At 40.5% G+C, this 26,485-nt stretch overlaps 1 protein-coding gene across 1 annotated transcript in view; it reads left to right on the top strand.

The window, feature by feature from the left end:
• LOC109261216 (fatty acid desaturase 2-like protein FADS2B) overlaps positions 1 to 13,150 on the top strand; it is a 38,297-nt gene extending 25,147 nt beyond the window's left edge. Inside the window, exons 7-12 of the mRNA XM_019439785.2 lie at positions 1,476 to 1,552; positions 1,748 to 1,845; positions 2,841 to 2,937; positions 9,482 to 9,561; positions 10,755 to 10,880; positions 12,547 to 13,150. Coding sequence (XP_019295330.2) covers positions 1,476 to 1,552; positions 1,748 to 1,845; positions 2,841 to 2,937; positions 9,482 to 9,561; positions 10,755 to 10,880; positions 12,547 to 12,598 — 530 coding nt within the window. The 3' untranslated portion in view covers positions 12,599 to 13,150. The remainder of the gene's footprint in view (positions 1 to 1,475; positions 1,553 to 1,747; positions 1,846 to 2,840; positions 2,938 to 9,481; positions 9,562 to 10,754; positions 10,881 to 12,546) is intronic.
• The last annotated feature ends 13,335 nt before the right edge of the window (positions 13,151 to 26,485 follow it).

The following is a 26,485-nucleotide window of genomic DNA, read 5'->3' as shown; positions in this document are numbered from 1 at the left end:
TATGTCTTTTTCCTTCAAATGCCAACTTAGCATCTCAGGTACAAGTAAATCATGCTCAAACTGTCAAAGAGAAACAGAACTGGAAATTTTTTTAAAAGTGACAAGACAGATTATATTCAGGTTTCCATAGTAAGGGAAAAGGTTTCAGTATAAACTCAGCTCAATTCTGCTGAACCAAAAGGTGGGAGACCTTTTAAACACTGGGTGTGTTAAAGAAATTTCCAAGAGACCTTGGTGGGAGGGAGAGTTGGTCAGTGTGATTAAGCCATCTGTGTCTGCTGCCTGGTGCTTATGAAAGTTAGGTTCCCACCCCCCATACGGAGAGACTGAGGCCCCATCCTGGATTATTTCATTCAAAGGAATGACTCCCAGGGGTGGCCAGGTGGCTCAGTCGGTTAAACGGCCAACTTTGGTCAGGTCATGATCTCACAGTTTGTGAGTTTGTGAGTTTGTGATCACATCGGGCTCTGTGCTGACAACTTGAAGCCTGGAGCCTGCTTTGGATTCTGTGTCTCCCTCTCTCTCTGCCCTTCCCTCGCTCCCACTCTGTCCCTCTTTCTCTCAAAAATAAATAAGCATGAAAAAAAAAAAATGAAAGGAATGACTCCCAGATCCTTGAGAAAGACATTTCTGGGTTGCCGAAGATCCGTCTCAAAGACAGAGAAAGAATTTTACAATTGTAAGTTTTCTAACAGAAATAGTTTTAAAAAAGGGAGATCTGAGGTCTCTAGTCAGTTTTGGCTTGAACAAACAGTTAATTCATTTGGCAATGTTGAACTTTCTCAGGCAAATCTGCAAGGAGGCCGGGGTTATTCCAGAGGCATGGCCTTAAGCTGTTAGAAACTATGTTCACGTTTGTTCAAGCATCTTAGTGTGAGGGATAAACAAAATCATTTGTGCTAAGAATATGTAGAGTTTGAGAGTCTGGAGGCCAACGTTGGACATAGCAGAGAAAGAGGATGCAACTAAAGTCTGGTCAAGGACAGAGTTGTCAAAACTCAGAAGGACTCCAACACACTCCTTTGTGCTCTAGGCAACCTCCCTAGTCCTGGAGAAGAAGCAGGTAAATAACCATCTGGTCAGTAAGTGAGTACAGCTCCTGTGTTTCTGCCACCCTGACATATTGTGACAGGGCCCAATCCTAAGGATTGTGATGGACTGACAGATTCCATGGACCTTGAGAAAGCTTGAAAATTCACAGCAGAAGCTCTTCTGGGTTGCCTCCATAAGAATGACACAAATCTTCAAAGCTTCCACTTCCTTAGTGTCCTGAGAGCTTGAACCAAAACCTGGTTCAACCTCAGAGACCCAAAGAGCCCCGTGGAATCCAGGATGTGGTTGTGGATTTCCACTTTGCATCCCTTCTCAGGGGCAACATTCCAGGAGTAGCATGTTAAGAAGATAGACTCCTGCTTATTTGCATTGGGATCACATTCTACTCACTTACTGTCCGTCTTTTTTGTGTTCTTTTTCAGTTGGGCTCCCCCTCCTCATGCCTGTATATTTCAATCTGGAATCCATGAAAGTGATGTGCCTCCAAAGATATTGGGAGGTGAGTAATTTGATTTATCATCTGAAGCTAGATCTGGTAGAAAAGGGGGCATGAAAATGCTTGGCCCCTTCCAGATGTAGCTTCCTTGAATAATAAGGCATAATATTTAGCCAATTCATGAAAGGGCCCTAGACCAGTGAAGGGGAAATGACATTGTGTCCAGAGCATTTAACTGTCAATCACTTTTCTCCGCAGGACATTGCCTGGGTCAGCAGCTTTTACATCCGCCATTTCATCACATTTGGCCCTTTCTATGGAATCTTTGGAACCATATTACTCATATATTTGGTCAAGTAAGAAACAAGAATATTTCTTTCATTCCTGTAACCTAGATGATCCTCTTACCTCCCTTATCTGAGATATTTTTGATTAGCAGAAGGTTGGGATACCATGCCTTTTCTGTAACTGAGACATTTCACAAAAATACTTTTTTTTTAAAGTTGAAATAGTTCAATAAGAAGAGTTCTTTGGAAAAAAGAACTTGCCCAGTCTTGTCCTTTTATTCCCATATGCTTAATTCCAAGTTGCAGAATTCCATCTGATCCCCAAGTTCTTTAGATTATAATCTGACTGGATACCATAATCCTTGCCAAAAATAATGGAAAGACAAGAAGTTTTAATGTTATTTTATGGCTACAGATATTCCCCAAACCAAAATGCCCTCAACTAAATAGCTGTCTTCAACTTCCAATTTATTCCTCTCCCATTCTTTCACATTATGATTCTAAACCCTACATAATAGCAAGGATATTGACAGCTACTATGCATCATGCACTTTTATAAAGGATTTACCTGCATTATCTGACTTTATTTACCTTACATTATTTATTACTTAATCCTTGCACCTCCCTGTAATGTAGGTAGCATCATCTTCATTAATCTCAGAGAGATTAAATCATTTATCAAAGTTATAGAGCAAGTAAGGGCCAATGGCAGTGCCACACCAGAACTTGAGCCAAGTTCTATCTGATGGCAAAGCTGAGGCTGTCTATCACTTTGCATATGCTCTAGGTATATTTTGATCCTTGCACAAATGCTGCAACAAACTTGGGGGTCACTGCTTCCAAAAGGCTGCAAGATTGGTTATGTGACCAAAAGTCTACTGTGTCATCTCTACATATAAAGGGCCTCCAAAGAGGAAAACAAATGACCACCATTTTATCGGAATCTTTGATTCCCTTCCATTTCCTCAGTTGCTCAGCCAGATCTTCCAGCAGTTGTGCCAGCCCAGTGTTGGGAACTGAAACACCCCAAGAAGTCATCACTTTCTCCTTTTATTCTCTGAAAGGTTTCTTGAAAGTCCCTGGGTAACATATGTTACCCAGATGAGCCACATACCAATGAGAATGAGCAAAGAGGAGAACCGGGACTGGCTCAGCGCTCAGGTAATGGTGGAGTTTCTGGGGGAAGATCCTGCAGACTATACTGATTTAGAGTCTGGCTACCTCAGATAATAATAATTTATACTTACATAATGCTTGCTAGCAGGCAGGCACTGTCCCCTGCTTTGCATATAACTACATAACACAGGTGCTATGATTATTACCACGTTACAGATGATAAAATTAAGGCATGAAGAAGTTGAGTAACTTGTATGACATCACAGTTAATAAGTGGTATAAATCAGGTTTTAAACCTAGGCAGTCTGATTTTAGAGGCTTTGCTCTAAAGGGTCAGTAAAGGGGCTCCTGGGTGGCTCAGTCAGTTGAACACATGATTCTTGGTTTCGACTCAGTTCATGATCTCATGGTTCATGAGATCAAGCCCCCATTGGACTTAAGACTCTCTCTCTCCCTCTCTCTATGCCCCTCCCCTGCTCGCTCACTCTCTCTTTCTCTCTCTCTTCCCCCCTCCCAAAATTAATAAATAAATATTTTTTATATTTAAGAATCAGTAAATTATAGTCCAAGAGCCAAATCCAGCCCACTGCTTGTTCTTGTAAATTAAATATTATTGGAAACAGTCATGCTTTTATATTTACATATTATCTATGATTGCTTTCATGCTACAAAAGTAAAACTGAGTAACTATCAGAGAAAATCACATTATAAGAAATGTTTGCTGACCTGTCCCCTACAGAACACAACCTTTCAAGTGAATCTGAGCTCCTAGAATTACATTTAAGTTTACACCTAGAAGGACCCTGAAATTCACCCCATTTCATTGTATAGCTAGAAAGCCCCAGAGAGAAGATATTGTATGCTCTATGAACATGCTATTAAGGATTAGCAGAGTTATGATCAGTACAGAATACCCCTGCTTCCTAAGCCTTCCAGTGGCCATGCCATGATTAACTGGAAAATCCAGTCATTATACCACTTTTTCCAAACTCATTCCCAAATTCAGTGGACCTTCCCTTAGGGCATAGGGTATTGGTTCTCAAACTTTTTGGTCACAAACCACCTTATGCTCTTAAGAGTTATTGAGAACCTCAAAGAGCTTTTGTCTATGTAAGTTATATCCATTTATATTTACTATATTTGAAATTAAAACTGAGAATTTTAAAACACCTATTTATTAATTAACTCTAAAATAACAAGAATAAAACCAATACATGTTAAACATCAGGCTGATGATGCCATCCCATGTTTAGAAGCCTCTGGAAAAAAATCCAGTGTACAAGCCTGAGAGATTGGAAATTAAAAACGCAAATGCTGTCTTAGAAATAGTTTTGACTTGCAGATCCCCTGAAAGGATCTTAGAGAACCCTAAGGTGCTCCAAAATACACTTTGAGAAACATTGACATAAAACAACCACGAAAATAACATTCAAAATGGCAACAACCCCAACTGGAATTAAACATTAAAAAGACATTGAATAGATTGCTGAGGAAGATGGTGGCGTAGGAGGATTCTGGGCTCACCGCGTCCTGCTGATCACTTAGATTCCACCCACATCTGCTTAATTTACCCCAATAACCACCAGAAGACTAGCAGAACGGACTCTCCAGAGTCAAGCATAGACAAGAGGCCCACGGAAGAGGGTAAGAAGGGCGGAGAGATGGTGAGCGCTACGCGGACTGGCGGGAGGGAGCCAGGGTGGAGGGGCAGCCCACCAGCTAAGCAGAGCCCCCGAGTATGGCTTGCAAAAGCAGAGGGGCTGGACAGAGTGTGTTCGGACAGCCAGTGGGATTTAACATCTGGAATGTTATAAGTTAACAGCTGTGCTCGGAGAATGGAAAGCGGGAGGGAGAGTTGTTGAGCCCTGGAGGACAGAGCTCAGCTTGGTGGGGAACAAAGGCGCTGGGAAGTGCCGTCTCCCTCACCCATCCCCCAGCCAAAATCCCAAAGGGAACCAGTTCCCCTCATGGAACTTGCTTGCACCACGCAAACACCCAACACTGTGCTTCTACAGGTCCATGCCTCCAACAGGTCTGCCTCCCTCCTGGTGCCACAGGGCCCCTCCCACAGAGGACCACCAAAGGCAAAGCGAGCTGAGTCTTCCCCTCCCGCCCCTGTGCACCTTGCAGATCCATCCCAGCTAATACACCAGATCCCATCAAAGCAGTACCACAAGCCTGACAGTGTGCAAGTAGCCCAGACAGAGGCCACACCACTCCATAGCGAGTCCTGCCCCTGGGAGAGGGGAAGATAAGGTACACACCAGTCTGACTGTGGCCCCAGCGGTGGGCTGGGGGCAAACATCAGGTCTGACTGCAGCCCTGCCCACCAATGCAAGTTACTCCAGACAGAACAGAGGAAGAGCTCTGCAGTTCCCTGCCACTCCAGGGACTATTCAAAATTATGAAACGGAAGAATTCTCCTCAAAAGAAACTCCAGGAAGTAGCGACAGCTAACAAACTGATCAAAAACAATTTCAGCAATATAACAGAAAATGAATTTAAAATAATAGTCATAAAATTAATCGCTGGGCCTGAAAAAAGTATAGAGGACAGCAGAGAATCTATTACTACAGAGATCAAGGGACTAAGAAACAGTCAGGAGGAGCTAAAAAATGCAATAAATGAGCTGCAAAATAAAATGGTGGCGAACACAGATCAGATTGAAGAGGCAGAGGAGAGAATAGGTGAATTAGAAGATAAAATTATGGAAAAAGAAGAAGCTGAGAAAAAGAGAAATAAAAAAATCCAAGAGTATGAGGGGAGACTTAGAGAACTAAGTGACGTAATTAAACGAAATAATGTACGTATAATTGGGATTCCAGAGGAGGAAGAGAGAGGGAAAGGTGCTGAAGGTGTACTGGAAGAAATCATAGCTGAGAACTTCCCTGATCTGAGGAAGGAAAAAGGCATTGAAATCCAAGAGGCACAGAGAACTTCCTGCAGACATAACTTGAATTGATCTTCTGCACAACATATCATAGTGAAACTGGCAAAATACAAGGATAAAGAGAGAATTCTGAAAGCAGCTAGGGATAAACAGGCTCTAACATATAAAGGGAGACCTATAAGACTCGTGACGGATCTGTCCACTGAGACTTGGCAGGCCAGAAAGGAATGGCAGGAAATCTTCAATGTGATGAACAAAAAAAATATGCAGCTGAGAATCCTTTATCCAGCAAGTCTGTCATTTAGAACAGAAGGAGAGATAAAGGTTTTCCCAAACAAAAACTGAAGGAATTCATCACCACTAAACCAGCACTACAAGAGATCTTAAGGGGGATCCTGTGAGACAAAGTACCAGAGACATCATTGCAAGCATGAAACCTACAGACATCACAATGACTCTAAACCCATATCTTTCAATAATAACACTGAATGTAAATGGACTAAATGCTCCAACCAAAAGACATAGGGTATCAGAGTGGATAAAAAAACAAGATCCATCTATTTGCTGTCTACAAGAGACTCAGTTTAGACCTAAGGACACCTTCAGATTGAAAGTGAGGGGATGGAGAACTATTTATCATGCTACTGGAAGTCAAAAGAAAGCTGGAGTAGCCATACTTATATCAGACAAACTAGACTTTAAATTAAAGGCTGTAACAGGAGATGAAGAAGGGCATTATATAATAATTACAGGGTCTATCCATCAGGAAGAGCTAACAATTATAAATGTCTATGCGCCGAATATGGGAGCCCCCAAATATATAAAACAATTATTCACAAACATAAGCAACCTTATTGATAAGAATGTGGTAATTGCAGGGTCTTTAACACTCCACTTACAACATTGGATAGATCATCTAGACACAGGATCAATAAAGAAACAAGGACCTTGAATGATGCACTGGATCAGACAGACTTGATAGATATATTTAGAACTCTGCATCCCAAAGCAACAGAATATACTTTCTTCTCGAGTGCACATGGAACATTCTCCAAGATAGATCACATACTGGGTCACAAAACAGCCCTTCATAAGTATACAAGAATTGAAATTATACCATGCATACTCTCAGACCACAATGCTATGAAGCTTGAAATCAACCACAGGAAAAAGTCTGGAAAACCTCCAAAAGCATGGAGGTTAAAGAACACCCTACTAAAGAATGAATGGGTCAACCAGGCAATTAAAGAAGAAATTTAAAAATATATGGAAACAAACAAAAATGAAAATACAACAATCCAAACGCTTTGGGATGCAGCAAAGGCAGTCCTGAGAGGAAAATACATTGCAATCCAGGCCTATCTCAAGGAACGATAAAAATCCCAAATACAAAATCTAACAGCACACCTAAAGGAAACAGAAGCAGAACAGCAAAGACACCCCAAATCCAGAAGAAGAAGAGAAATAATAAAGATCAGAGCAGAAATAAACAATATAGAATCTAAAAAAACTGTAGAGCAGATCAACGAAACCAAGAGTTGGTTTTTTGAAAAAATAAACAAAATTGACAAACCTCTAGCCAGGCTTCTCAAAAAGAAAAGGGAGATGACCCAAATAGATAAAATCATGAATGAAAATGGAATTATTACAACCGATCTCTCAGAAATACAAGCAACTATCAGGGAATACTATGAAAAATTATATGCCAACAAACTGGACAACTTGGAAGAAATAGACAAATTCCTAAACACCCACACACTTCCAAACTCAAACAGGAAGAAATAGAAAGCTTGAGCAGACCCATAACCAGCGAAGAAATTGAATCAGTTATCAAAAATCTCCCAACAAATAAGAGTCCAGGACCAGATGGCTTCCCTGGGGAATTCTACCAGACATTTAAAGCAGAGATAATACCTATCCTTCTCAAGCTATTCCAAAAAAATAGAAAGGGAAGGAAAACTTCCAGACTCATTCTATGAAGTCAGCATTACTTTGATTCCTAAACCAGACAGAGACCCAGTGAGAAAAGAGACATCTGGATGGCCAACAGGCATATGAAAAGACGCTCAATGTCATGCCTCATCAGGGAAATACAAATCAAAACCACACTCAGATATCACCTCACACCAGTCAGAGTGGCTAAAATGAACAAAACAGGAGACTATAGATGCTGGAGAGGATGTGGAGAAACAGGAACCCTCCAGCACTGTTGGTGGGAAGGCAAACTGGTGCAGCCGCTCTGGAAAACAGTGTGGAGGTTCCTCAAAAAATTAAGGTCTATCCTGTGACCCAGCAGTAGCACTGCTAGGAATTTACCCAAGGGATACAGGAGTACTGATGCATAGGGGCACTTGTACCCCAATGTTTACAGCAGCCCTCTCAACAAGAGCCAAATTGTGGAAAGAGCATAAATGTCCATCAACTGACAAATGGATAAAGAAATTGTGGTTTATATACACAATGGAATACTACGTGGCAATGAGAAAGAATGAAATATGGCCTTTTGCAGCAACGTGGGTGGAACTGGAGAGTGTTATGCTAAGTGAAATAAGTCATACAGAGAAGGACAGATTCCATATGTTTCCACTCCTATGTGGATCCTGAGAAACTTAACAGAAGACCATGGGGGAGAGGAAGAAAAAAAAATGGTTAGAGAGGGAGGGAGCCAAAACATAAGAGGCTCCTAAAAACTGAGAACAAACTGAGGGTTGATGGGGGATGGGAGGGAGGGGAGGGGGGGTGATGGGTATTGAGGAGGGCACCTGTTGGGATGAGCACTGGATGTTGTATGGAAACCAATTTGACAATAAATTTCATAATAATAAAAAAAAAGGCACTGAACAAAATGATATTCATAAGGGTTCTTAATTTTGAAAGTCTTGAGAAGCCCATGAACTCCTTCTCAGGATAACGGTTTTAAGTTCATAAAATAAAATACATTAGATTGTAAAGGAAACTGCTTAAACTGAAATGTACTTGTATGCTCAGAATCTGTGGCTGGAACAATTGAATGCCTCACTTCCCATTTAGAAGTCCTTCATATGTACTCTATGGAAATGGTATTCTAACCCCAACAATCTCTACCAAAATCCTATAATCCCACTTCCCATCTGCCAGAGTCCTCATTTATGACACTTTAGCCTTCTGTACCCAAGGGCTGATGGTGACTTAGCCCCTTCAAATCCTACATACTTCTTTATATTTGTTGCTTTGTATAAACTTCTTAGCAAAATATCTTAGCACCTTTTTAAATTATAATTTCCTTGAGACCTGGCACTGTGTATCTTTTATATCCCTTTTAGTTTCTTACACAAAATAGGAACTTGTTGAACAATTAGCTTATTAAGGGAATATACATATTTTTTTTGAAAGAGAGAGAGGTCACAAGTGAGGGAGGGGCAGAAAGAGACAGAATCCCAGGAGGGGCAGAGGGAGAGAGACAGAGAGAGAGAAAGAGAAGGAGAGAGAGGGGGAGAGAAAGAGAGAGAGAAACGGGGGCCACTCAAGCGGAACTCATGCTCACCCGAAGTGGGGCTCAAGCTCACACAATGTGGGATTCCAACTCATGAACTGTGAGAGCATGACCTGAGCCAAAGCCAGATGCTTAACGACTGAACCCCCCGGGCACCTGGGTAATAAATAAACATCTCCTTTGACACTTGGGCTTACTTACATCTAATGTAACCTTTTTCTTTGCAGGTCTTGACCACCTGTAATGTTGAACAGTCCATTTTCAATGACTGGTTCACTGGGCACCTGAACTTTCAGATCGAGCACCAGTAAGTGATGGAAACAGTTCATGATAAAACGCAAAGGCTGTAATTTTAACAGTCCCCACCCCCCCCCCCCATACAGTCCAGAGCAAGCCTTAGACTCGGGACTTCTGATGGAAAAAATGAATCAGAATTCTCTCAATTCTATTAGCATCAATGGTAAGGAAAGGAAGAAAGAAAGGAGGTGTAACAATTGTGAGTAAATGGAGGAAGATCTTGAAAAAATACCAAAGACTCAGTTTCTGGATTCCTAAGGACTTAGGAACTCGTGATTGTTTTTTTACATGTGGTTTGTTGGCAAAACCCAAGAAAAATCATGACATTTGTGTATCCGAGTTGTGTTGAAACTTAATTAAGATTTAATTTGAATATTAATCTGTATCTACATCTTTGGAGCTGAGGTTTAAAATAATCAACAATGAAATCCAGTTCCTACTGCAATTTCCAAGTGATATCTGGAAATACTTTACCAATAGGCAGTTAGATAGGCACCAAAGAAAGAGGAAATGATAATACTTTGAAAGTCAATCTCTCCAGAATATTCAAGGAAGAGACTTTCCACATTCATTTCATCTAAGCCAAATCTATGATAGGCAGAGAAGGAAAAAGATCTTATACCTACTCATGGGATTTTCTTATCCTTTCTCTCGTTAGTCCTTTAAAATCTCAGCAAAACAAGAAAGATTATTATTCATATTTCATCAAAGAGAAGGTTAAAACCCAAGAAGTTCATCTGGCTGATTAGCGAAAGCCTTGGATAAAACCCATCTCTCTTCTTACTTTTCTCCTAGAACTTTTCCCCATATGCCTTGATGAAAACTTACTAATATTCACCTATTCATTGTGCAGGAGATATATGTATATACAGAAAGAGACAGAGACAGAACTGGGGTTGGGGAAGTTATCTCCAGCTCTCCAGGTAATTCAAAATGGTAGAAACCCCATACTTTCATTTCACCTGTCTCAGAATAAATATATTTTATAGAGGTAAGTCTCTTTGGTCTTCCCAAACATTAGCCACCCACAGGGCATGCAGAGGGTTAAGAGATAAGATTAGAATGCTTTGGCAAGAGTACTTGAGCTTCCTAGAGAAGTATTGTACAATGTCTACATTGCTAATAGAGTTTTATCTAGTAATAGGGGAACAAAAACTTCTTCTTTTGATCTAAGTTTTATATCTCCTGTTTCTGTTTCCCTAGTCTGTTTCCCACAATGCCACGCCATAATTATCACAAGGTGGCACCCCTGGTGAGGTCACTGTGTGCGAAGCATGGATTACAGTATGTGAATAAGCCCATGTTGGAAGCATTTGGAGATATTGTCAGGTAATTACAGAGTCTCTCAGCTCACAGCTCTCATTTCCCTCTCACTGCTAGTCCCCAGACTATTCACTGGCTTGTGAATCATTTACCCAACAACTCTTTGTTAAGGGGCATCTGTATGTCCAGCATGGACATGAGACCCTTCAGGAAACATCAACAATGCAATGATAATAAATAATTCTTACCATTTACCTACTGCCTTCGAGATACTTCTTAGTGAAAATGTCTCACTACCCTACTAAATCTCAAGCTTCTTAAAACCAGGACTGTGTGTTGTCTCTGAATCCCCCACAGAACCTTGACATGGTTTAGAATTTATGTGCGGGGAGGGACTTTCAAGTCATCTGGCCCAGAGTTGTAAACTTAGATGTCTACAGGGTCCAGGGACATAAGTGTGTGGGTTGGGGGGTAGGGGAACCGACCAAGAGCAGAGAAGCCTGCAGGAACTGAAAATCTGTGCTCATCGTGGTGCATTCACAGCCCCCTAGAGAACATCAACAGCCCATGATCTGGGTTTAATAAGTTTCTCTTTCTTTTAGAATTAGGGAAAAAAATACCAGTGTCTTGAATGATGCCAACAAGATCAGATCTGGCCTGATCTGCCCCTGGGTGTTTCTCCAGCTTCAGACTCTCCACCGCTCCCATCTTCCTTTTCTGTCCTCCAGAGACCTAACCTCTCTTCAGTTGCTACAGAACTTCCTGCCCCTTGCCATTTTCTGTCCTTTGCCCCTTGGTTTTTGCCTAGAATGTTCTTCCAGTCTGTCCCCTTCCCTCACATCACCTTGTCAATTTCCATCCCCTCCCCAAGATTCATAAATGCCTTTTCCTCATCTTGGTCTTCCCTTGACCCCAGGACTCAATCTGTCACCTGCTCTTGCAGCACCTGCTTCTCTTCACTTTACCTTTATCACAATCATGATTAAATAACATTGTGGGTAATAAATTATTTAATAAATGTCTCCCCAGAGGGGAAAATGGGTGATGGGCATTGAGGAGGGCACTTGTTGGGATGAACCCTGGGTGTTAAGTGTAAGCAATGAACCACAGGAAACTACCCCAAAAACCAAGAGCACATTTTACAGATTGTATGATAACAAATTTGACAATAAATTATAATAAAATATATATATATACATATACGGAGACATATATATCTAGATATACATATACACATGTGTATATGTATATCTAGATATATATGTCTCCCAAACCAAACCAGGAACTCCATGTAGGTCGGTCTCATGTCTCTCCTACTCACTGCTGTATCCCCAGAGCCTAGAAAAACATCTTTCACATTATAAAGCATGATGGTGGGTAGAAAACAGGATGAGTTGGTAGAGAGGTATATGCGTTATCTTATAGAGTGGCTCAGAGAAGTTTTTTTTTTTTTTTTATGCTAGAGAAGAGGATAGTTAATGGTTTGGGACACAAAAGAGAATAAAATGAAAAAAAAACTCAACCTCCCCCCTAAAGAAAAGGTGAATTCATCTGCTAAAAATCAATGCAGTATCTTTGACTCCCTCCACTGGACAACAGAAAAGACATCTTTCAGATATAGCTGAAAATGAAAACATTGCCTTGAACCAAGCAAAAGTGCACATGTTCCATGGAGCAGCTCCTCTTACATTAAAGTCTCACCTACCGATGATTTTGTTTACCTCTCCCACAGGGCCTTGAAGAAATCTGCAGCCCTCTGGATGGATGCTTACTATGAAACATGAAGCAGAGCATCAACCTTGACACACATGTAGCTGTGTCTCTGAAGGGGGTTAATGAATGTGCAAGAGCTCTTTCCTGCTTCCCTGCTGGTGCCATGGGCATACCTGCGGTGCCAGGAGTGTGAATCCCAAGGGCACATGATAACCCCCTCCCTGAAGGTTTTCTCTGCAATTGCAAAGCAATGGAAACACAAGATGGTTAGGGTACCAAAAGGGAAATGGGAGCCAATTTTCTTTATTTCTTCTATAGAATCTTGAACTTAGTCCTACTAATAGACCTAATCAGATCATCTCCATCACTGGGGCATATGCAAGGGAACCAGGCAAAAGGCTTACTGAGAAACTGGGTATAAGAAGAAGTGGGACAAAAGAGAGACCTCTGATGGACACTTGGGAAAACAGCACGGTTGCCCTTAGAAGAGAATGGTGTATTTAAGAAATTTCTGTTGACCATACAAATTTTTGCTTATTCCTTACTTAAATGTGTGAGCCTCTTTTTTCTCTAAAAATTAAACATAATTAACATTAAAGTCTCCTTAAATGTTTCAATCTTCACTTTGAATTTTTCTTATTGTAATGGCATATGTGTAATTATGGTGTGTATGTATTTTTCTTCCAACTTATAAAATCTCTTAAGGAGCTCCCTACATCCAGGCCCAATGCCCACTGACACAGGAGTTAAGCTTCCGTATTTTAGCATTACTGGCCTTCTGCTAAAGCGTAAACTGGTCCTGAGTATAAGACTGATTTGCCTAATTCCTACCCACAAGAGCGGAAATACTGTGCCTTGCTATTCAGTAACTCTGATGAAGGAAAGAGATTTGTTTTCTGTAATGTAGGCCCCAGGCTGTGTCAAGGCATTTTCCAAGCTTAGCACCGAGTTACGCATTTCTTAAGATAAGAGAGTTTCAATGCTAGAAGGATGAGTGGACACTCTCAAGACCATACTGATGTCTGGCTTTGGTGCTTTTGCTCATCTGTTCATGGTGTCATGTTGGAGCTCACCCTAGCTGTGAGGAGGGAAAGCAAACAGTATAAACTTCCATCTGCAGCTCCAGGCAAGTCAGCATTAGGGATTTATCTGTTGTCTGAAATGCTACCAGGAAGCATTTCATTCCCTCACTCCAAACCCTGCAAAATACTATTTTTCTTTGTTCTTAATTAAATCCCCAGGTTCAGGAGCACAGATCCTGTGGCAGAAGTGAGTGTTATGACTTGAAAAAAGCCACTGGTGCTGAAGCAGAGGGAGCAGGGGCCAGAGAGGTACAAGATGGGGCAATGAAGGACAGTATGTGAAGTGACTCACAGGTCCAGGGGAGTTAACCATGTATGTCAAAGCCAGGAAAGCAAGAACTGGTTGGGGGGGGGGGGGGGAGGAGGAGCATTGAAATGGTAATAATATTGAACAGGGAAGTTAAGCAGAGGATAGAAAGGAAGAAAGGATTTATTGGTTTTATGATTCTTTATAATATAAGCCCTAATGGATATGGCCATAACCCATATTCCACCTACTGGTGGATCTATAAGTGATTTCTCCTGCCGGAAATCAGGGCTGCAAGTGGGTGTGGGGGACAGTGGTTGTTTTCTCTGCCTCATCTGGTCCAACCCCCAGAGGTGCTCAAGTCCTGTTTCTCCTCCTGGTCACTAGAAATAGCAAGTTGACTTCTTCCTGGACAGACTCAGTAACTCAAAGGCATCCCTCTCTGTGTTGAGACCAGACCACTCGGCAGTTGCCTGAATGGAGTTGGTTACTGTGGGACTGAACACATCTGGGAGATTTTGACACATTTTGTAGGGAAAACATGTGAAATTAGTTCAAGCAAGTTGCTAGGTAAGAATAAAAATTTATGGTGGGTAAACTTTAACCTGCTTAAGGCGTCCCAAGTCAGCATAGTAGTCATTTTCATGAACTATCTCAACTAATTTATCTTCCTCACCCTGTGCTGACAGGTATTTGCACTTGGTGAGGAATGTGACTACATTTTATTACCTGTTCAACAAGCCTCTTGGAGGAGAACCAAGGCCTGTGACGTTCACAGCTTCCCACAACACTGAGCACTGAGGGAGAATCTAGATGGTCAGTCCTCAGGGTATTTCATTTCTGTCCTCTCTGCTCTATAGCCACTTGAATGAAGCCGGGCCAGACTTCTGCGTCTTTAAACTAAATGACTCCTGAGAATTGAGTTACAGCCTTACCTGAAACTGTTCAATGGGTTTTCATGGCTCTTGGAATAAAGAGCCAACCCTCAGATGGCCAACAGACTTTGCCTACATCGGCCCCTCCCCATTGCCCTCCCCTACCTTGTACCAGACTGGCCCTTGTTTCCTCTGCTTCGGCCCCAGTGGCTTCTTCCAGTCATGACACTTGCTCTGCTACAGCGTCTTTGCCCCTAAGCCCAGTGTCTGAACCCCTCTGTCACCCTCCCTGCCCTCACTTCTTCTCTCCTGGTTACCTGCCACTCACCTGCTGATCTCAGGGCAGCCTCCACACTAAAGGCCTATTGTAAGTCAAGACCTATTGTTATACACTCTGTAACAATTACTACAGGTAAAATTGTACATTCGTTTGTGTGATTCATTAATTTGTTTGTCTTCTACCCCAGCCTGCAATATCCATGAGAGTAGGAACTGCCTGATCTGTTGGAGGCAGACAACAAAGATGTGTGGAAGGGAGGGAGGGAAGAAGAGAGGGAGGGAGGGGAGGGAAACAAGTATATGAATGTAATTCTTTCTAATTTGATAGAAAGGAAAAATTTGTCATATATATGAAAATAATTTCTATATTGTAACTCTGAATTATCAAAATTATTTTCAAAACATAAGAACATCTACCAAGCAGTAAGTACTGAGCTACCCCCTTCATAGACATTAGTCTATTTAGTCCTCATAATAACCCCTTGGGGCAAGACCTATAATTAATATCACTTTACAGATGAAAAACTTGGGGCTTAGGCAGGCCAAACAACTTGCCTGATGTCACAGATAGGAAATGCTGGAGTAGTTTCAGACCCAGCAATGTCTGACTCCATAGTCAACGCTCATTAATTTCCATGCCAAGGAATTCAAAGTAAGAGGGAATTAAGTGATATTAATAGACACGGGCAGTTGGCATTTCTGGAATAACTTCAATCACTTGCCAGGAGCTGATGGAATAGGCATTAAGGTAGTTTTCTTTTTTTTATAAATACACCCAGTATTTATTTTTTTAAGTTTATTTATTTTTGAAAGAGAGAGAGAGGGTGCAAGTGGTGGAGGGGCAGAGAGAGAGAGGGAGGGAGGGAGACACAGAATCCAAAGCAGGCTCCAGGCTCTGAGCTGTCAGCACAGCCTGATGCGGGGCTCAAACTCAGGAAATGCAAGATCATGACCTGAGCCGAAGTGAGACACTCAACCAATGGAGCCACCCAGGCTCCCCAATGTAGTTATCTTTTCACCAGCAGGGACAGGTGCCTAGGGGAAGGGAAGGCTGGAGAAGCATATGACAGGAACAGCACTAACTCAGAAAGGATTCCTATTGACTCACTTCTACTCACCAGTCCTAAAAGAGTATCCTGCTCATAAAAAATTTCACTCGGGAGTGTTCAAGCTGAGATGTAAGCCTTCAGAAATGACAGATACTGCATTAACTGTAGAGGAACAGGATGAAGAAACGGATTTGAGATTTTGTGGTGATTTAACATGAATTCATCCAAAGGAAAATTCGTCTTCCCTGTGGCTGTCTTCATATGGTCTTCCCTGAAACCCTATTTCCTCAAAAGCACCATTCTTGTTGGTAAAATGAGGCAGTGAGAACTTGCACGCACTGTCAGTTGGGCATTAAGTAAGGGTGACTGGAATAGAAGTCAGAACCCAGACCCTAATTTCAGCTCCTTAACACCCTACAGTGAAATTGGCCAGGTCATTTATACCCTCCTACCTCAATCTGTGTAACAGGTGTGCCTAGTATTAGCTGGCTCGTCCATATCATAGCGTGACTGGGACAAAGGAGTAAGGCAAACGGAATAGTTTCATAAGCTGAGAACACCCATTCTGATGCTTATTATTGCTATTATGTTATAATGAGGTTCCTCCAATCGCAGACCCACCAGAAGCAAGAGGGCCATAGAGTCAGTCACACAGAAACACAAGATGGACAGACAATCATTTTTATAATGACAGTGGCACCTTTCACCAAGTGAGAAGCTTATGAGTCACAAGCGAGAAAATGATTTCTCCCGTTGCAACAAGTAACACCCTTGAGGCACCTTCCACATCTGGCTGTATTAAGTCCCCTGGAACCAGCAGAAATCTCCAGATCTCAGGCTGAAGGGCAAGTAGAGAACCAGAGGTTCTACTTATACCAATTTATGGTTAATCGTGTGAGAGCACAATCCTCACTGTTGAAAATCATACCAAATATAAGTATACTGTCTGTTGCTTAATCAGTATGTTATTTAGGAATCTCTTGACTATTTCCATGCTAATCATCAACCTCAAAGATACAGAAAGCATAAAAGATTGAACTTAAACTTTTTTTTAATTTACATCCAATTTAGTTAGCATATAGTGCAATAAATGATTTCAAGAGAAGAATCCAGTGATGCCTCCCCTACTTACAACACCTAGGGCTCATCCCAACAAGGGTCCTCCTTAGTCCCCCTTGCCATATAGCCCATCCCCCCACCTTAAACCCCTCCAGCAAGCCTCAGTTTGTTCTCTGTATTTAAGAGTCTCTTATGTTTTGTCACCCTGTTTTTATGTTATTCTTGCTTCCCTTCCCTTATGTTGACCTGCTTTGAATCTTAAATTCCACACAAGTGAATTCATATGATATTTGTCTTTTTCTAATTTCACTTAGCATAATACACTCTAGTTCCATTCATGTTGTTGCAAATGGCAAGATTTCATTCTTTTTGATTGCCAAGTAATATTCCATTGTATATGTATATCACCTCTTCTTTATCCATTCATCAGTCAATAGACATTTGGGCTCTTTCCATACTTTGGCTATTGTTGATAGTGCTGCTATAAGCATTGGGGTACATGTGCCCCTTAGAAACAGCACACCTGTATCCTTTGGATAAATACTTAGTAGTGCAATTGCTGGGTTGTAAGGTAGTTACAGGAGAATTAATTTATAACCTTGAAGTAGGAAAAGTCTTCTTTTGTTTAATGTTTATTTATTTTTGAGAGAGAGAGAGAGACAGAGTGCAAGCAGGGGAGGGGCAGCAAGAGAGGGAAACACAAAATCCAAAGTAGGCTCCAGGCTCTCTGATCTGTCAGCACACAGCTGACGCAGGGCTCAAACTCAAGAACTGTGAGATGATCTGAGCTGAAGTCGGACACTTAACCGACTGAGCCACACGGGTGCCCCTCTATTTTTAATTTTTTGAGGAAGCTCCATACTGTTTTCCAGAGTGGCTGCACCAGTTTGCATTCCCACGAGCAGCGCAAAAGTGTTCCACTTTCTCAGCATCCTTGCCAACATCTGTTGTTCCCTGAGTTGTTAACGTTAGCCATTCTGACAGGTGTGAGGTGGTATCTCATTGTGGTTTTGATCTGGTTCTGATGATGAGTGATGTTGAACATTTTTTTCATGTGTCTGTTAGTTTTCTGGATGTCTTCTTTGGACAAGTGTATATTCATGTCTTTTGCCCATGTCTTCACTAGATTATTTGTTCTGGGGGGGTGTTGAGTTTGATAAGTTCTTTATAGTTTTTGGATACTAACCCTTTATCTGATATGTCACTTGAAAATATCTTCTCCCATTCCGTCAGTCGCCTTTTGGTTTTGTTGATTATTTCATTTGCTGTGCAAAAGCTCTTTATTTTAATGAGGTCCCAGTAGTTCATTTTTGCTTTTATTCCCTTGCCTCTGGAGATGAAGTTGCTGCAGCCAAGGTCAAAGAGTTTTTTTTCTGCTTTCTCCTCAATGATTTTGATGGATTCCTGTCTTACATTTAGGTCTTTCATCCATTTTGAGGGGTTTTTTTGTGTGTATGGTATAAGAAAGTCATCTAGGTTAATTCTTCTGCATGTTGCTGTCCAGTTTTTCAAACACCATTTGTTGAAGAGACTGTCTTTATTCCATTGGATATTCTTTCTTGCTTTGTCAAAGATGAGTGGGCCATACATTTGTGGTCTATTTTGGGGTTCTCTATTCTCTTCCGTTGACCTACTTGTCTGTTTTTGTGCCGGTACCATACTGTCTTGATTACTACAGCTTTGTAATACATCCTGAAGTCTGGAATTGTGATGCCTCCAGCTCTGGTTTTCTTTTTTAGGATTGCTTTGGCTATTCAGGGTCTTTTCTGGTTCCATAAAAATTTTAGGACTGTTTCTTCAAGCTCTGTGAGGAATGCTGGTGATGTTTTGATAAGGATTGCAATGAATATGTAGATTGGTTTCGGTAGTATCAATATTTTAACAATATTTCTTCTTCCAATCCGTGAGCATGGAATATTTTTCCATTTTTTGTGTCTTATTTCATTTTTTTCATAAGCTTTCTATAGTTTTCAGTGTATAGATTTTTCACCTCTTTAGTTAGATTTATTCCTAGGTATTTTATGGGTTTTGGTGCAACTGCAAGTGGGATTGATTCCTTGATTTCTCTTTCTGTTGCTTCGTTATTGGTGTATAGAAAAGCAACCAATTTTTGTGCATTGATTTTGTATCCTGTGACTTTGCTGAATCCATGGATCAGTTCTAGCTGGGTTTTTTTTGGTGGAATCTTTGGGTTTTCCACATAGAGTATCATGTTGTCTGCAAGGAGTTAAAGATTGCCTTCCTCCTTGCTGATTTGGATGCCTTTTATTTCTTTGTGTTGTCTGATTGCTGAGGCTTGGACTTCCAAACACTATGTTGAATAACAGTGGTGAGAGTAGACATCCTTGTTGTGTTCCTGACCTTAGGGGAAAAGATCTCAGATTTTCCCCATTGAGGATGATATTACCGGAGGGTCTTCATATATGGCTTTTATGATCTTGAGGTATGGTCTTTCTTTCTTTAAGGTTTTTATTAAAAAAAGGATGCTGTATTTTGTCAAATGCTTTCTCTGCATCTATTGAGAGGATCATGTTCTTATTCTTTCATGTATTAATGTGCTGTATCACATTGATTTGCAGATATTGAACCAGCCTTGCATCCAGATTTAAATTCCACTTGATCATGGTGAATAGTTTTTTTAATATATTGTTGGGTCTGGTTGGCAAATATCTTGTTGAGGATTTTTGCGTACATGTTCATCATGGAAATTGGTCTGTAGTTCTCCTTTTTAGTGGGGTCTTTGTCTGGTTTTGGAATCAAAGTAATGCTGGCCTCATAGAATGAGTTTGGAAGTTTTCTTTCCATTTCTATTTTTTGGAACAGCTTCAAGAGAATAGGTGTTAACTCTTCTATAAATGTTTGGTAGAATTGCCCTGGAAAGCCATCTGGCCCTGGACTCTTGTGTTTTGGGAGATTTTTGATTACTAATTCGATTTCTTTACTGGTTATGGGTCTGTTTAAATTTTCTATTTCTTCCTATTTCAGTTTTGGTAGTTTTTATGTTTCTAGAAATTTGTCCATTTCTTCCAGACTTCCCAATTTATTGGCATATAATTGCTCATAATATTCTTTTATTGTTTGTATTTCTGCAGTGTTGGTTGTGATCTCTCTATTTGTGATTTTATTTATTTGGGTCCTTTCCTTTTTCTTTTTGATCAAACTAGCTAGTGGCTTATCAATTTTGTTAATTCTTTCAAAGAACCAGCTCCCGGTTTCACTGATCTGCTCTATCGTTTATTTGTTTGTTTGTTTTCGATATCATTGATTTCTACTCCAATATTTATTTTTTCCTGTCTTCTGCTGGTTTTGGGTTTTATTTGCTGTTCTTTTTCCAGCTCTTTAGATGTAAGTTTATGTTGTGTATCTGAGACCTTTCTTCTTTCTTTAGGCCTGAATTGCTACATATTTCCCTCTTGTGACTGCCTTTGCTGTATCACAGAGATTTGAGACTGTTATTATTTTCATTGGCTTCCATATACTTTTTAATTTCCCCCTTAATTTCTTGGTTAACCCATTCATTATTTAGTAGGATGTTCTTTAATCTCCAAAAATTTGTGGTCTTTCCAAATTTTTTCTTGTGGTTGATTTCGAATTTCATAGCATTGTGGTCTGAAAATATGCACAGTATGATCTCAAACTTTTGTACTGTCAAAGGCTGATTTATGTCCAGTATGTGATCTATTCTGGAGAATGTTCCATGGGCACTTGAGAAGGATATGAATTCTTCTGCTTTAAGATGAAATGTTCTGAATATATCTGTTAAGTCCGTCTGGTCCAGGTGTCATTCAAAACCATTTTTCCTTATTGATTTTCTGCTTAGATTATCTGTCCACTGTTGTAAGTGGGGTGTTAAAGTCCCCTACTATTATGGTATTATTATCAATTAGTTTCTGTATGTTTGTGATTAACTTATTTATATATTTGGGTGTTTCCACTCAAATTGGGGGCATAAATGTTTACAATTGTTAGGTGTTGGTGGCTAGACCCCTTAATTATGATATAATGCCCTTCTTCATCTCTTGTTACAGTCCTTATTTTAAAATCTAGTTTGTCTGACTATAAGTATGGATACTCTGACTTTCTTTTGGCGACCATTAGCATGATAAATGGTTCTCCATCTCCTTACTTTCAACCTGAAGGTGTCTTTAGGTCTAAAATGGGTCTCTTGTGTATCTTATTTTCTTATCCATTTTCATACCCTATGTCTTTTTATTGGAGCATTTAGTCCATTGACATTTATAGTGAGTACTGAAGACTATGAATTTATTGCCATTGTGTTGCCTGTAGAGTTGCAGTTTCTGATGGTGTTCTCTTGTTCTCTCTAGTCTTTGTTGTTTTTGGTCTATTTTGTTTTGTTTCATCTTTTCTTCCTTCAGAGAGTCCCCCCTGCCCTTAAAATTTCTTGAGGGCTGGTTTAGTGGTCATGAACTCCTTTACTTTTTGTTTGTCCGGGAAACTCTTCATCTCTCTTATTTTGAATGACAACCTTGCTGGATAAAGAATTCTTGGCTGCATATTTTTCTGATTCAGCATGCCGAATATATCCTGCCACTCCTTTCTGGCCTGTCAAGTTTCTGTGGATAGGTCTGCTGTAAACCTGTTCTGTCTTCCCTTGTAAGTTAAGGACATTTTTTTTCCCTTGATGCTTTCATAATTCTTTCCTTGTCTGTGCTTTTTGTGAATTTGACTATCATATGCCTTGGTGATGGTTAGTTTTGGTTGAATCTAATAGGGGTTCTTTGTACTTCTTGGATTCTGATGTCTGTGTCTTTCTCCAGATGAGGAAAGTTTTCCACTATGATTTGCTCATATAAACCTTCTTCCCTTTTTTCTCTCTTTTCATCTCCTGGGACTCTTATGATTCAGATGTTACCTTTTTAATAAGTCACTGAGTTCTGTAATTCTTGTATCATGCTCTTTTGCCTTAGTTTTCCTCTTTTTTCTGCTTCATTATTCTCCACTATTTTGTCTTCTATAGCACTGATCCCCCACTCTGCTTTGTCCATCCTTGCCACCGTGGCATCCATTCAAGATTGCATCTCAGGTATAGCATTTTTAATTTTGTCCTGACTAGATTTTACTTATTTTATCTCCGCAGAAAGGGACTCTATACCTTTTTTCAACCCCAACTAGTATTCTTATAATTGTGGTTCTAAATTCTAGTCCAAACATCTTGCTTATATCTGTGTTGATTAAGCCTCTGGCAGTCATTTCTTCCTGTTCTATCTTTTGGGGTGAATTCCTTCATTTTGTCATTTTGGAGGAAGAAAAAGAATTAACTAAAGAAAATTAAAAACTAAACTTAAAAATTAAAAACTACACAAAAAAATAAAATAAAGGAAGCTATATCCTAAGTGCATTTTGGTTTGGTTGTTGAAAGAAACTTGATAGAATAGAGGAAAAAGGGAAACAAAAGAAAAAAGAAAACAGCAAGAAAAAGTTTTAAAAATTAAAAAAAAATGTATACAATAAAATAGAATAAAATGAAATGAAGAAACTGAAATAGAATTTTTAAAAAATTACAAAAAGAATAAAAACATAGTAAAAAGAATTTTTATAAACTATTTTTTTAAAAAAAGGAAAATAAAAATAATTCTTTTTCTTTCTATATCCAAGAAAAAGAAAAGAGAAAAAGAGAAAAAAAACTTAAACAATAGTAAAAAAAGAAAAAAGAAAAAGAAATAGAGAAAAATGAATAGATGAACCAGCAAACAGAATGAAAATGGAATGAAGTTACATCCAGTTTCCCCTAGAAGTCAAACTATGAAGCGTTCTATAGTCCGTACACTAAGCAGGTGGAGAGATTTGTGGTCCTCCTCTAAGGCATGTGCTTGGAGGGCCCAGTTGGGTGGGGCTTGGTGTAATGGCTCCATTCTCCACTAGGTGGTACTGACTAGCCTACTGGGGTGGATCAGTGTGTTGCACATGCACAGGAGAGGTGAAAATGGCTCACACAGCATCCTGGTTTCTGGCACAGGAACTCTGCACTCTCACCAACTCCCAATCAAGCACCCCTCCTTTGTCTCAGGCTTCTGTCCATTCACTGCTTCTACATTGTCTGTGTCCAAGCCATCAGACTGCCAGGCAGTACCTTCCTCCCAAATTTTATCTCAGATGGGGCTATGTTTCCACACCCCTCACTTCTGAGAACCCTGTGGCTTGGACCCACTCCAACTCTCTCAGGGAGGGTCTCACTGAGCAATAACTGGGTGCCCACTTACCCCAACAAACATTCATGTGATTGTGCTGTGGTAGAGGTTCAGAGATCATGGCCAGGTGCTGGCTTACCCCAGAAAAAGTTTGCAATCACACTGCAGCAAAGGTTCAGAGATTATGGAAAATCACAACACAGATCTGGGGCCAGGTTTCACCACACTTTGGCGGCTCTGTTCCAATACCAGCGAACATGGCTGTTCTCTGGGGTCCACTGGGACTTGTACCTATGGGGAGGCTATCTGGCCTATACCAAATGCTTTCCAGGTGGGGGAACTGCTTCTCCCGTGTGGCCCAGGACCCCTCAGACCTCTCTGCCTGCTCCTAGGGATTCTCCCTTCCTCCCCACCAGAGCACTGCAAGGTATTGATCTCCAGAATTTCCTACTCTGTTCTCTCCTGTTTATAGAGTCCAAATGGTATTGAAAGCTTCTCCTTGATCCCTGTCAATGGTTTTGGGGAGCAGATTTCTTGTTCAGTTCCTTGTGTTTCCACTCTTTCTCTTCAGCTACTTTCAGGGGGAGTGCTTCTCCTGCACTCTTCCTATGTGACATACTATCCCCCGCCCCATCCTCTCTCCCCCAAAACAGCTTCCTACCCTCTGCAGCTTCTTTCTCCCCACTTCACCTCTCTGCACTGTGTACCTGATGAGTTCTGTGGTTCAAGTTATGCAGATTGTCGTGTTAATCCTCAGATCAATTTCCTAGGTGTGCAAAATGGTTTGGTGCTGATCTAACTGCATTTCAGGGAGTAGAGTAGAGAAGCTGAGAACTTCCATGCTGCTGCGCCATCTTGGCCCCATCCTGAACTTAAACCCTCTTGATGGCAAGACTATATTTAGGTACTTTTTCTTTCCCAGCAGCATTTATGGAAATTGCAGATAGCATGTTGAGAGAATCTTACAGTGAACATCTGAGTAAGCTTCACCTAAATTCAACATTAGTATTTTAGAAAACATGTCTCATTTCATGTTTATCCATCTACCTATCTGTCTATTAATCTGCCTGATTTTTGTATTGCTTCAAAGTAAATTTCCAAGGGCTTACTTTTACTTTTTTTATTTAATTTCTTGAAAGAGAGAGAGAAAACACGGAGAGAGGCAGAAGGACAGAGATAGAATCTTAAGCAGGCTCCACACCCAGCACAAAGCCTAACATGAGGCTCGATCCCAGGACACTGACATCATGACCTGGGCTGAAATCAAGAGTCAGATGTTCAGTCAACCGAGCTACCCAGGTGTCCCTGCAGAAGCCTGCATTTAAAAATAAGCCTCAGATTATGCAACCACAAAAGCATATTTCTCTTCTTCAATAAAGAATTGGTGTAAATTGTGGAGAAGTTTCATCTTTAAAGGTATTTTAGAGGAATCTGCTATAAGGTAATATAACATAGTTAGCTTTCTGCAAAATTATTAACTCAAAGTTAATATTCTATTCAAAGAATAGAGTTAGAGGTGTGTGAACTGCAAACTAGTGTCCGAGCTTTTTCTCCCACTTACACTTCATTTCTTCATGAGTCTAGTTTGCCTTGTCTTTTCTACAACATCCAAAAATAATTTCCTGTTGTTTGTACAAGTATGGTATTCTCTGGGACATTTTCCCAGACTTCACTCACCAGGTAAAGTCTCCCTTGATAAGCTCCTATGCCTGTGCACCTCACTGATACAACTTATTCCTTCCTGTTCACCCACTACACTGAAAACTCCATGGGAGCTGTCACTCATCGTTTTATTACCAACCCACCCATTGTTTGGCATTGAGTGGGTGCTCAGTAAATATTTTAATGAATAATTAGTTACTTAGAGCTATGGTAGATAAGCCTGGGAAGTTAAATTGAGTTCTCACTGAAAAAAAGTCTAAAATGTCAGGCTGGAAAATATATGCTTGGTTTAGTAGACTATGTGGGTCCACAGGGAATCTTTGAGCTGGAGAGTAGTTTAATTGGAACTGAGCTCTGGAAGGACCCTTCTGGAAACACACAAAGGGAAGATTGGAAGATGAGTGGCACAGAGGAGGGGAGACCAGCAAGGTGACTAATTCAACAGCCTCAGTGGGAGATATTGAGAACCTGAATTCAGCTGGTGGTGTAAAAAATGAAATGGAGGGGAATAAATGAGACACATTGTAAAAGTCTGGGTCCATGAAACATAGCCCATAATTAAGCATTAAGGTCATCTTTAGATGCAAAAGTTTGCATTGTAGGTGACATTAGCCAAGGGGCGAAAAGTAGAAGATGGGGCAAAAGTGAAGTGTTGATTTTAAATATCTTGAGTTAATGATATTGGAGGAAAATCTAAGTGTGAATGGCTAGCAGGTAATTGTAGAAAAATGCCCTTTTAGACCTTGGAAGAGGCATAAGGGCAAAAGATACCAGCTTGGACATAGTCTCAGAGAGATCATCAAGAAAAAGAGCAGAGGGGTAGACTTGATTTGACAGAGAACCTTATTGATGTTTTCAGTTAAGTTGGAGGAAGAAAAATGGGCCTGCAAATAAATAAATAAATAAATAAATAAATAAATAAATAAATAAAAGATGTACACTGAGTCCTTGCAGGAAATACAAGGGAATGTCAGAGGCAGAGGGTGGGAAAGAAGAAAGGTTAGGGGAGCAGCTAGAAAACAAGTCCAATACCCAGAGAAGGCATCAGAGGGGAAGCCCATTTCATTTCATGGAACTTTGTTTTGTTTGCAAAGTTGAGTTCGGCTCATCTCAAGAAACCAAATATCCAAGCTGAAGAATGGGCCCTGAACATGTTCAACGGTATTCTAAAGGGAAGATTTTGCTGTTTCAAGTTTGTCAACATTTATAAAAATTAGACATAAGGATTTTATATTTGCATGAAACCCAAAGATTTTTCTGTAATGGCACAGACACAAAATTAAAATGTTCATCTAAAACACAAAGGTAAGTGGATAGGATGCACATTGCCCAAGAGAACCCACCTGGGAACACTGTACCCTGGGCTCCATGCATCTGAACTGAGAGATGAGGGGATCAACATTTCAACAAATCAGGATGCCCATCACATGAGCTGGAAAGTTATGGTCTACACCACCTCAAGCGGCATTTCTGGATTTCATTGCTAGTCCTACAGACAGAAATAGGAAACAGCCCCTTTATCATTTATTAAAACATTGAGGACACTGCCATGTCAG

The sequence above is a fragment of the Panthera pardus genome, unplaced genomic scaffold (genome assembly GCF_024362965.1).
Source record: "Panthera pardus isolate Hobbes unplaced genomic scaffold, ASM2436296v1 HiC_scaffold_12, whole genome shotgun sequence".
Taxonomy (NCBI): Eukaryota; Metazoa; Chordata; class Mammalia; order Carnivora; family Felidae; genus Panthera; species Panthera pardus.
This window is presented reverse-complemented; position numbering and strand designations above follow the sequence as displayed.